General features: G+C 45.1%; 2 protein-coding genes across 2 annotated transcripts; one reads left to right on the top strand and one right to left on the bottom strand.

Moving 5' to 3' along the window:
* Window positions 1-5,224: 5,224 nt before the first annotated feature.
* mrpl27 (mitochondrial ribosomal protein L27) lies at window positions 5,225-7,681 on the bottom strand. Its single transcript, XM_083687086.1, has 5 exons — window positions 7,653-7,681; window positions 7,179-7,279; window positions 6,756-6,884; window positions 5,992-6,059; window positions 5,225-5,819 (listed from the first exon to the last, which is right to left on the bottom strand). The coding sequence occupies exons 2-5, from the start codon at window positions 7,216-7,218 to the stop codon at window positions 5,613-5,615; spliced, it is 444 nt and encodes a 147-aa protein (XP_083543212.1). The 5' UTR covers window positions 7,219-7,279; window positions 7,653-7,681; the 3' UTR covers window positions 5,225-5,612.
* On the top strand, window positions 7,291-11,873 carry eme1 (essential meiotic structure-specific endonuclease 1). The gene is made up of 9 exons (XM_083687085.1): window positions 7,291-7,431; window positions 7,672-8,476; window positions 8,707-8,834; window positions 8,964-9,053; window positions 9,511-9,632; window positions 9,862-9,994; window positions 10,818-10,933; window positions 11,075-11,264; window positions 11,547-11,873. Exons 2-9 carry the CDS (start codon window positions 7,708-7,710, stop codon window positions 11,721-11,723), a joined length of 1,725 nt encoding a protein of 574 aa, XP_083543211.1. The 5' UTR covers window positions 7,291-7,431; window positions 7,672-7,707; the 3' UTR covers window positions 11,724-11,873.
* Window positions 11,874-12,076: the final 203 nt, after the last annotated feature.

Raw genomic sequence — 12,076 nt, 5'->3', positions numbered from 1 at the left:
GGTGCCACTTTAAGGCTGTATGAAGCCTTCATATACCATTGAGACCGCTTCACAAATCATTGAGCAAATATCATGCTAAAAGGTGGTAGCACTAAGAGCTATGCGCCTTAGTTCTACAATGGTTTTTTAGGAAGGTTACATTTTGTCATTCGACAGATCTGTTTTATGACGTCTCCATTAACAGGTTTTGCTGTTTTCTTCTCTCCAGTGTCATGCCTGGTGTTCTTTGTAGTGATTCTCATGCTGCTGGGGATTCTCTACAGGAAAGACCCTCTGTGCTGCAGAGTCAGAGACTACCAGAGGTCGCAACACTACACAGTAAGGACGCAAACCCCTTCTAAACATATTATACATGCATTATAAACATGCAGAGTCAGGGCCCTCTACACAGTTAGAAGGTTTTTTTAAGAAAAACAAAACATGTACTGTATGCTGTAGGCATATCATAAATGTATTATAAACATGTCATACTGTAAATGTTTTGCATTATAATGTATTAGAAAGTACCAAATGCATTAGAAAACCAAATATGGAGGTCATATTACTATACTAACAGAAGCATGAACAAAGGTATAGTATTATAATATCAAATTACAGACCAGCCCGAGCTCCATGGAGCTCACAACCTGATAGAGCAAGGTGCAAATGGGATGTAAATCAGAGAGATGTGACAATGAAGAGCAAACATTTGCTTCGGGGTGCAGATTAAATTTTTCATCACCTCATTTTGAAGCAGATCCAATATTTTGCTCATATTCCTGTATGTGTATTATATGTTGCTGTTGGTGTTATAGACATCTGAGGTAGGGGTTTTAGATGTGTTTCAGTGTGTGATTCTGACAATTGGCTTGGCATTCACAACTGAACAGGTTAACAACATTACCAGCCTCCTACCCTATGCATTTCTAACTTCCAAAACAGCTCACAGATACACTGTGAGCTTTTTGAGATTGTGTCAACATGAAATGTTATTCTTCTGAGATGATTTGCAGTTCAACCATCCTCATCTCTGATAACCTTTGATAGTACATGCTTGTTACTGAGAGAGCCTATTATTCCGCCTCCTTGTGTGCTGTGTTCCCTACCTTCAGTCTAACCACACTGTTTCAATATTTGACATTGAAAAGTCAACACTGTTTTGTTGTTCAGAAAGGATGAGTTGATTATATAACAAATGATGATGTGTATTGCATAATAACCCCTAGTTATTATGTTGTTATGCTGGCTTCCTGGAGGATAATGTGTGCAGAAAGAAATTGTCTCCCTGTCCATACAATGTTATCAGGTGTTGTGCAGTAAAAGTATCCATGGACGTGCAAAGTGTCCGAAGGATAAAGAGTCAATTGTTGGATATCTCACTTTAGTGAGATCGTTGTTGCCTAGTGGAATAATATGATTGTGGGAACCGTATGTGTTTTTTGCGTAATGTCCATAGTGAATGAGAACCTCTCATGATCGTGATGAGGGAAGCAAAGAGAAGCATGAAACTTCCTTACAGCTCTCTTCAGGTCCGACTGACGGCAATCTAGCCTGTTATTAGACCTGCTGTTGGGCCAAGACTTCAAGAAATTGAAGCTTTACGGCCAAGTAACTCAATCATTGACTTGTAATCCAGCTGAAAATAATTTGGACAATAAACGGCAATGTACAAGATAAGATGGTGAGATAAACCAGTCCTAGGTTCAGGTTGACATAGCAATACGATCTATAACCAACCTTCTCTCCTTCTCCAGGATGTTCCACCGCAGTACCACAACAGCAGACAGTCTCTAGTGGGGTATCCTTATGGCGAACAGGGTGCTGCCATGGCACAGGGCCTGGGCTCTCAGGTAAAGGAACATAGAACACACCCACTGTGCTTTCCCAACAGCGGAGGCTGGTGGAGGTAGAAATCAGAGGACGGGCTCATTGTAATGCATGGAATGGAATGAGGAATGCGTGTTTGATACCATTCCTCATTCCATTCCATGCATTACAATGAGCCTGTCCTCCGATTTCTACCTCCGCCAGCCTTCCCTGTTCTCCAAGTATATCATACAGTTGTGTCTTATACCTTTATTGACCCTAAACAGTCGTGTAGACAATGAAAAACCTGGCTCAGGAGAGAGAAAGTGTCATGAAGTCTACGATACGTGTAATAAATGTTTAACGATGAGAGGCCCTGTGGCTGCTGCTCTGAGTCTGATTTAGCCGAGGTTCTGCATGAGGGGCAAGATGTCAAATTTGACCAGGAAGCACCTGTGTTTTGCACGGTGGCCGACTGTCAGTCAAATGAGTGTGAGGAAAGATAACCCTAACCGTAAACATTAAGCAAAAGAAGTTACTGTTCTACGGTTCAAGTCTAGACCACAGGGAGTACCCAATCAGCAAGAGATCCTGTTGGCAACAGTGGAGTCATTGTAGATAGAAAAGGGATATTACAGTTATTATAAATAACAAAAAACAACATACTGTATATACAGATAACATGTTAAATGCCTTTATTACGTTGGGCAGATCCATTCATCTCATAGAAGATATTTGTGCAACATGAGAAGAGATGCTAACTTACGGTAAATTAGGGCAGGCGAAATGAAATGGTGTAGATCACACTGCATGTTGTGGCTCCCAGAACCTTCATTATGTATGTGTGTGTGTGTGCGTGTGTGTGTGTGTGTGTGTGTGTGTGTGTGTGTGTGTGTGCGTGTGTGTATGTGTGTGTCTGTGTGTGTGTGTGCGTGTGTGTGTGTGTGTGTGTGTCTGTGTGTGTGTGTGTGTGTGTGTGCGTGTGTGTGTGTGTGTGTATGTGTGTGTCTGTGTGTGTGTGTGTGTGTGTATGTGTGTGTGTGTGTGTGTGCGTGTGCGTGTGTGTGTGTCTGTGCAGCTGCCTGGGAGGTTGTTCATCATCGGTAAGCCCAGCAGCTACCACCTGAATGGACCCCTGCCCCGCCTGCCGTCGTACGAGAGCGTCCGCAAGAAGGACCGCCAGAGACAGATCCACTCCATGATAGCAGATCGCTTCGGCCTCGGCAGCTCCCACACGGACCCTGAGGTGAGTCACTCTTTTATGGACCTTAGAAATACAGTAATACCGGATACTGTTCTCTAAGGTAGGGTTAGGGTTAGTTGTTAGAAAACAATCGAAAAAGGGCTACAGAAACGGTTTGGAACAATATAACCGTGGGAGGATAAGACACAGTATGTATTGATGCTTAGAAGAATGTATTACATACTTAATGTATTCACGTTATTGGTGTCTGTACCCTACAGCTACCCCCAACATATGAGGAGACCCTTCGCCAGTCTATGGAGATTTCCCCTGTGGACTTACAGTCTGTGGTCACACACCATACGATCCATGTCCCTAGCCAACACTCCACAGCCCCAGAGGGAGTTACGTCGTCCCATAGCCCTGCTCAGACCATCTGCCAGGAGCCACTATCTATCCAGATGTCATGAGGATCAAGGTTTTCCAGGAATGACTGCGGTGAGACATCCTCACTATCATGACTCGGTTTCAGTAGAGTTGTGGTCAGGGAAGATCATCATGAATATGATGTTCTGAGCCCTGACTAGGCTCTCAGCTGACTAAGTGAGAGGTTTCCTGACTGTATAATGTCAACAAGTAAAACAGAAAAAATCAGCTTGACCCGATGTCTGATGCTTTATCTAGAAAATGAAGAAAAAAAACACCTCAGGTTGAAGTTGTTAATCAAAAATCTAAATCCTGTTTTGAAAGAACACTTGATGACGGCTTCACGTACAGCAGTACAGCAGTACTTGTGCTTTGACTGAGCACATCATGAATGATTAATCCTAAATAGACATTCACTGAGTGGTGGGGGGTTATTTTTTAACCCAGGTCAAACTCTAACTACAGAGAAACTCCCGATGACCCAGAGAGAACCAAACAAACTCAGCTAAACTGGAAAGTGTCTGAAAATGTTTTTTTTGGCAATGTACTGTACTGTACCATAGAAGGTACAAAACATGACTGACCTAAATTGTATAACAGAGTGAAATTAATAATTGGGCAAACTGAGGATAGTGTGGTTTAACTCTGTGAACTTGACCCACTTGTTTGTCAAGAAATCCAAAAATGAAATTTTAATGGATAACAGAAAGATTAAGCTATTATTATTCATATCAACCTGTGTCCTACTGACAAGATAGGAATGGCACAAAAAGGCATATCACTCCTGTTCTATTCATCGACATCTGCTAGAAGTGAGTTCTAATAGGTCTGTTCAGTTATTGTGTAAATATTGTGGACAGGGTGGACCTGCAAAAGAGGCCTTGGTCTCAGTGTGTTTCCCCTGTATAAATAAAGGTGAAATCTTTTTATTTTTATTTTTTTAAATAACTCACTTTTAGCAGAAAATATAAATATTTCTGTTTTCTGTACCTGGTACACATGTCCATAAATAGTGATAGTGAGGGGTGTTATGACCTCATTTTGACCTCCCGCTCAGCAAAGTTCCTTTGTACATTTCCCACCTCCCTGTCTACAATGCTCAGAACACCAATATGTTTGTATATGATGATGTATTACACATCCCAGTACTCAACACTTATTAGAAATGTTCTCCATCATAAGTGTTATGACTAACTCTCTTGTTGATCGTACCAGGCACTCAGTTCCACACTCCCTTACATACCATTGTGAGAGGAGCTGAAATACCATTTGTGATTAATGTTACCCTGTACTCTCGGTTCAAAGAACAGAACAACTCATCCAATCCTGTGCTGACTGGAGCGAGGTCTGTAAAATATGTTATATGTGTATACTGTTCATTCATATTTCTCCATTTTCATGTTCTCGTTATCCTCTAAATTCCCAGGAAAATCAAGTCAGTCAGTGTGATTGGTAACAAGTCAACATCATTCACACTATCATGTGACAAAGTTATATAAAAGAAAGGGTGCTTTGAGTAAATCATTAGACTTGTTTGGAATACAACCTCCTGTTAGGAACTGCTGCTAAGAACTGTGATATATCAGGTCCTCCTGCAAGGAGACGTTATTGGTCCATGTCTAGTGTTTGTAACAGTAGAAAATCAAGAGGGACAACTTGAGACACCTTATGGTGACTTAAAGAACTGCAGACTGCAAAAATGTGTCGTTTTAACCCTTTCTATCCAACAGATGTCATGTTGTTCTGCGAAGATAATAAATTCATCCTAAACAATTCAATAATCACGACTTTGATAATACAGACAAGTAAACTGTATGCTTGACATGAAGCTTGGAATAATAGTTTGTTTATTAACTGAACATTTAAACAGGTAGGTACATACTTTTTAATGTCATGGTACATATAAAACTTTCTTAGCGTGACACTCTCTTACAGCACAGTCAGATAGGTGCCTGATGATGTCATCGACCACAGTCACGTTTCCCTACAATGATGAACAAAGAATGCAGGATCCATGGCAACTGTCACCCACGTAACACAGGAAGCTTCTGCGCGAGTTCTCTCGGATCCCCCAGAAACATCCCCACCAGGTAGCAACACTGTTCCAGAACATTCACAAGTTCCAGAGTCTGTCGAGCGGAACCTCAGTCCAAACCACCAGGTCAACAGAGGGAAAGGGCTTGAGCTTCCACAGTGTGAAATGAGAGTCGTAGTCACCTTAGAACATGCCCACAAGTTTGAATTTGCTCTCCTGCTTCTGGGGAACAACATTGATGAATGTCTTATAGAGAATGGCTCCTTTGGGCAGCTTGGTGATCACCTTAATGGCCTCAGGGCTGCGTGGGTGTGGGATGTACACCTCCTTGGTGTACCTGACAACTCCATCCTCCATGGCATACAGTGTGTTGTTGGTTCCAATCCCCACCTGAGGAAAGAGAGAGAGAGAGGAGAATTAAGTCAAATTTAGCAGGATGGAAAAAAGCTATATTCTACATGGAAAGCCCCTTAGTGGACTTCCATCCACTTTCGATGGCAATGATTACCAGGTCTACTCTAATCATTTGAGATCATTCAAGAAATTGAATGGAGAGCCTTACATGCGCTCCTGGTTGCCAACGCAATAGCCGCTGCGTTGCAAGGATGTTGCCAGTATGGACAAAGTTTCCTGATAATGGACAAAATAACAGGTTTACATTCATTTTTTTACTGGAACACATGTTTGTAACCTATAAACCTTCTTTAAGTTATGTAACCTTAAAAGTCACTTTGAGGCTTTTTTACATCAGATATAAAAGCCTGTAGAGGCAACTTCGGCTACTGTCAAATATGAGCGTATGACAGGGTCACAGATATATTATCTAATGCCTCCTCCAATAGAATATATGGTGTATATACGCTCACTGAGCACTTTATAAGGAACACCTGTACACCTTCTCATGGTGGAGGTGGTGTAATGGTGTGGGGAATGTTTTCTTGGCACACTTTGGGCCGTTAATACCAATCAATCATCGCTTGAATGCCACAGCCTATGACACACATAACAATGAGTTCAGTGTTCTTCAGTGGCCTTCCCAGTCACCAGATCTGAATCCAATAGAACACCTTTGGGATGTGGTAGAACGGGAGATTCACGGCTTGAAAGTGCACCTGAAAAATCTGCAGTAATCGCGTGATGCAAACATGTCATCATGGACCAGAATCTCAAAAGAATGTTTCCTTGTGGAATCAATGCCATGAAGAATTGAGGCTGTTTTGAGAGCAATGGGAGGCCCTACCCAGTATTAGTATCGTATATAGCTAATAAAGTGCTCGGTGAGTGTATATATACAGAGAGAGAGAGAGAAAATACAGACATTCTTACCATCCAGTTTCTTGAACCCGTATCTGCGTCCGGGGCTCTTGCCCCCGAAGTTCTTGCTACTGCCACCCGCCTTCTTGGATGCGAACCTTACTGACTCCGCAAGGGAGGACTGGCAAGGGAGCAGAAGCCCTGTCGTGAAAAGCATCGAATATTGTCAAAATGTTGTTGGAAATAAAAACATAACAGCCGGCTGCACCAGTGAATGCTGCATGGCTTGTGTCACGACCTACAGAGTCCTCGCGATCCTCAACATGACATGCCATGCCACGATGAGCAAGACACAAAAATCAATTTAGCCAGCAAGGTGGATTGCATCATAGTAAAACAAAGCCATTAGCATTAACGCAGTTGACCACACACAAGGGCGAATTTGACAGAGTGCTGTGCGATGTAAATAATGTACAATTTTCATATTATTATTACCTGCTCTGGACTTCAACATCAAGGACGCGAGCGCCGCCATCTTGGATTACGTGACAACAACACGTCAACGTGCGTCACGTCAGAACGTTTCCGTCGTCCTCCTGAGCGCGCGGAACACAAAACCATTTCTGACACAACCTCAAGAGTTTTACGTGTTCGTGCGAAATAATAGTGTATGAACAGAGTTCAGATTATACCTGTATATGTATATATATATGTCGCATTCGTTGTGGGATAAGGCTAATTACATAACGTGAGTATTTTCAATACATGTTTGTAGTTCGTTAGCCAGACTGTTAAATTAAGCTTCGGGTTAGGTTAGCGAGCTAGCTATCCACATACACAACTACCGTTAGCTACGTAGCTTTTCATGTTGTTTCAATGTCAGCAGCACCACCAGTACAATAGCCTGTCTAAGACTGTTCGCTGTGCCAGATTTGGAGGAGGATGTCGCTGAACTCCGTAGACACTCACTTTTCTGTCTTCCCTGCAGACCGTCCTCAGCCTGACTGATTGTGGACCCGCCGGCATGGGCAGCGACAGTGACTCAACCAGCGACCTGGACGAGGATCTACCTATCTATGATTTCCTCCAGCCCGGACGAAGCCAAGCCTCCCAGACCCATAAACCTGATCTGGTTGTTCTGGACAGCTCTGACACAGAAGTCGCTGTTTCCTCCTCCCCCTTTTCAGCTACAGATGGAGCGGTGGGGGGTCTGGATGCGGGGATAGCCGTGGCTGAGGTTATGACGATAAGTAGTGAGGAGGAAGAGGATGTGCCTTATGTCCCCCTGGCACTGAGACTCAAACAGAGACAAGAGAGTCTGAAAGCTGCTTCCTCTACTGCCACTAATGGCAAGGATGCCCCGGACTCCCCATCTGATCACCCTTGTTCAGACCTGCTGGCACAGAACGGTCACTCTGAGTCAGAACCTTTATTCCCTTCACGTCACGCTCTAACCAGTCATCAGAGGATAGAACATGGAGGGCGTCTAGATGGTCCAGAAGAAGCAACTCTCCCTCAGCTTTGGCCCCCACCGAAGCCCTCCTCTTGGGCTGGGAGCACCACCACCTCCCCTGCTAAGAGCAGGCCATCCAAGCGGACGCCTGAGGAGATCCTGGCGGCCAGGCAGGAGGCTCTGAGGAGGAGGGAGGCCAAGGAGAGGCAGCAGGGCGACAAGGAGGCACAGAGGTTGGAGCAGGAGAGGCAGAAGGCAGAGAGGAAAGCCCTGGCGGATGCAGCCAAAGCCCTGCGGCCGGAGGAGTGCGTCAGACACATTGTGGTGTGTGTGGACCCCGGTGGGTGGTAGAGAGGTAGCTTGTGTCAATGCCAAGACACTTTGATTGGGAGTCAGGTTTTCAAATTGTATTGATGTGTGTATGTGTATTGGCAAATGACTAACTGAACCAATTAGACAAAGAAGATTGCCTGTAATGAGATACAATCAAAGCCCTCAAGCAGTTGACATTGACCCCTGGAAATCAATTGTGTGTGTGTGTGTGTTTTGGTTGTGTGTGTCTGTGTGCAGCTCTATTGCTGTTGGAGGGTGGGTGTACTCTGCTGCCGTCCCTCCAGGCCTTGGGCTGCAGCTGTGCTATAGAGAAACAGCCCGTACCTCGCAGTGTCAGCTGGATCAGGAGATATCCTTGCACTCAGGTGACACTGACTGTCTGTATAGATCTCTCCCTCTCTCTCTTTCAGCCCGAAACATCTGTATATGTCACTCCGCTCTGCAGAGGAAATATGTTCTCTCACTCTCTCTCTCTCTCTCTCTTTCACTCTCAGACAGGCGAGGAGGTGTCTAACCCAGAGGCACAGACAGTGGTGCAGATGCCAGTGGATGACTTCATCAGCCTGACCCACAGCTACGCTCAGGTTGGACCGCCAGCCAACGCTGGCTGACCTTTTTCTATACAGCACTGGAGGCTGGTGGAGGTGGAAATCGGAGGACGGGCTCATTGTAATACATGGAATAGAATGAGGAATGGTATCATACACACTGTGTTTGATACCGTTCCTCATTCCTTTCCTCCCCCCTGCTGTACAGTCAGGTTACTGGGGTAAACTAATGACACGTTTCGGCTACCTCTGTGTGGGATGGCTTCCCGCGTGTTGGTAACCCGAGTAAAAGCCCGTTTAAAAATAGGAGGACAAACTGGCCGTGCTGAAAACATGAATTCACTACTTAAGAAAACCGGTGTAGCGTTGTTTTATTTAACAGCTGACATATTCTTTCCTCCCTACCTCTGGACCTCCCTACCCTCCTTCTCTCTTCTCCTCTCTTCTATTCTCTTTGGTCCTTCCCTGTGTCCCGCTCCCTCATCTAATCCAGGAGCAGAGGGGTGGAAGGACAGACTGTGGCCCCTCTCTGACCTCCTGGGTCTTGGCTCTGCAGGCCCGCAACCCCGGCAGGACCCCCAGTCTGGTGGTCATGGAACTGGAGAAGTACTTCAGGTGAGGGGGGGGGGGGGGGGGTGAAGGGTGAAGGGTGAAGGGGAGCCTCAGGTGAGGTTGTTGACGGAGGTTATTTCAGGTGAGAGGTGGGGCAGCGGGGCTGCTCCAGAGTGAGAGAGACCAGGAAGGGGAACCGCACCTGGAGGTCATCTGAGGATAAAAGTGACAGAGAGGGGAGGGTTGGGTTAGTGACGACGGTAAACAAAAACAAACTGTGTTTTGCCTACAGATCCCAGAAGTCCCAGAGCCAGAAGAAGTTCCGTGAGGCTGTCCTGGGGGAGGAGCAAAAGGCGGGGAAAAAAAGGAGAAGAAAAGACGGTGGAGAGGCGCTACCCGAGGTGTCCCGATTAGAAGTCGAGGAGGTAGATTGACTCTCATCAGCACCTGGATGGTAGAATCATTACGGTATCACAGTGAAGGAGGATTAGACTGTCCGAATGACTTTCAACACAGTACATGGCATAGATATCCAGGGATCCACGCAATGTACAGGACACGTTAGAAAACGGCCACGCTCCTTTGAGGTGACAACAAAGCTGTCCCATCAATCATCCCAATGTAAAATCGCCTATTTTTTGTCTGTCTCCAATTTTCGCTGCGATTGCTCTTTTTTTTTTGTGTGTTTCAGTAATCTTTCTAGTATGTCTGTGGCGTCGTGATAAAATATTTAGCAGTCCAGTATTGTTTCCCAACAACTGCAGAATCATTAAAAGACACTTGGCCTGTAACCTCACAATGCTGGATGGCTAACTGGTAAACCGTAAACGAGCTCTACGTCACGACACCTCGCATTTAGTGGTTGTGGGCGAAGTGCATTTTAATGATTTTGCGGTTGTTGGTGAACAGTCACAGATAAATAGAATATATAACGACACCGCAGGCACACTAGAAAGTTTATTGAGACACAAAAAAAAGCAATCGCAGTGAAAATTGGAGGTAGACAAAAACAGGCTATTTCACTGATGGGACTGCTCTCTTGTACGGTACCCTCAAAGGGTACAAACTTGAAAACGTCGTTGTGTGGATATATCTACACAGTATGCAGTTGCTGTTATCAGTGCAAATACAAGTTGAGAATTCGGGTTTGCAGGATTTACACCTAAAGCTTATGCCACACGTACAGTATACACAGATACACATGGCTGACTCTGTTTGTGTAACCTCTGTCCTCCGACACACCGTCAGGCACTAGTGCACCTGCAGCTACACACAGGGGTTCAGGTACGCTTCCTGTCCACCTGGAAGGAGTTCTCTGATCACATCACCATGACAACCAAAGCAGTAGCCGAAGCCCCTTTCAAGTAAGTGAGCTGTCCAGGTGAGCTTTGTTATTTATGCATACCTACCAGCATATTTGGTCTCATTACTTTATTTTGTCCCTCTTTACTGTGTGTGTGTGTGTGTGTGTGTGCGTGCGTGTGTGTATGTGCGCGTGTGTTCAGACGAGAGAGGGAGAAGACGAGCTTCTCGTTCTACCTGGAGAGTGAGTGGGCTGGTGGTCAGAGGGCTGACAAGGCTGGGAAGGGACTGCTGCAGGTGTGGAGGAGACAGATCCAACAGCTCAACAGAGTTAGCCCAGACATGACCTCAGCTATCCTCGCCGCCTACCCCTCTCCTCAGCTACTGAACCAGGTAGACTACACTACACTACACACACATACACACACACACACACACACTCTACACTACACACACACTCTACACTACACACACACACACTCTACACTACACACACACACACACTACACTACACACACACACACTACACTACACTACACACACACACACACACACACACACTACACTACACATTCACACACACACACTACACTACACACACACACACACACACACACACACACACACACACACACACACTCTGATGTACTGGGTGCCGTGTTATGTTCTCCACAGGCGTATGGTCGATGCAGGTCGGAGCGTGAGAAGCTCTCTTTACTGTCGGACCTTCTGATTCGCCGAGGCGAGGGCGTGACCTCCACCACGCGGCGCGTCGGCCCAGAGCTCTCCAAGCGCCTCTTTCTGCTCATGACATCATCAAACCCTGAGCAGACTGTCGACTCCACAGCGTGACCCCTGATGTCACACATCTGAACTTTGACCTCCTGAACTTCGATGGAGTTGGATTCATGTCCCAAATCATCTCCGCGATGGACTCAGTGAACTGTGATGCGTCGACGTCTTTTTACCACGATTGAATTGGATACAACTCAATTTTTATGATACGCCTTATTGATTGTATTATACAGATATGTTATTTTAAAGTGTTTAAGCTTGTTTATATTTTAATAAAATACCTTTTATAAAACCAAGATTGATGGTTATTTGGAGTGCACATTTACACCAAAAACTCTGTAACGGAGCTGGAAACTAACTAATTAGGTACAATTGAAGGCATTAACATTGTGTATTGCCCTGCACCTGTT

The sequence above is a fragment of the Argentina silus genome (assembly GCF_951799395.1).
Source record: "Argentina silus genome assembly, chromosome: 16".
NCBI lineage: Eukaryota > Metazoa > Chordata > Actinopteri > Argentiniformes > Argentinidae > Argentina > Argentina silus.
The sequence above is the reverse complement of the archived record's forward strand: the minus strand, read 5'-3'. Positions and strand labels throughout refer to the sequence as shown.

Bases quoted from the DNA above. Each gene is read 5' to 3' on its own strand.
- eme1 (XM_083687085.1), top strand. From the start codon at position 7,708: ATGGGCAGCGACAGTGACTCAACCAGCGACCTGGACGAGGATCTACCT. The intron at 8,477-8,706 runs GTGGGTGGTAGA...GTCTGTGTGCAG, and splicing joins TGTGGTGTGTGTGGACCCCG to CTCTATTGCTGTTGGAGGGT. The intron at 9,633-9,861 runs GTGAGGGGGGGG...TTTTGCCTACAG, and splicing joins GAACTGGAGAAGTACTTCAG to ATCCCAGAAGTCCCAGAGCC.
- mrpl27 (XM_083687086.1), bottom strand. From the start codon at position 7,218: ATGGCGGCGCTCGCGTCCTTGATGTTGAAGTCCAGAGCAG. The intron at 6,885-7,178 runs GTAATAATAATA...TTTTCACGACAG, and splicing joins GATGTTGAAGTCCAGAGCAG to GGCTTCTGCTCCCTTGCCAG. The intron at 6,060-6,755 runs GTAAGAATGTCT...GTCCATTATCAG, and splicing joins CGGGTTCAAGAAACTGGATG to GAAACTTTGTCCATACTGGC.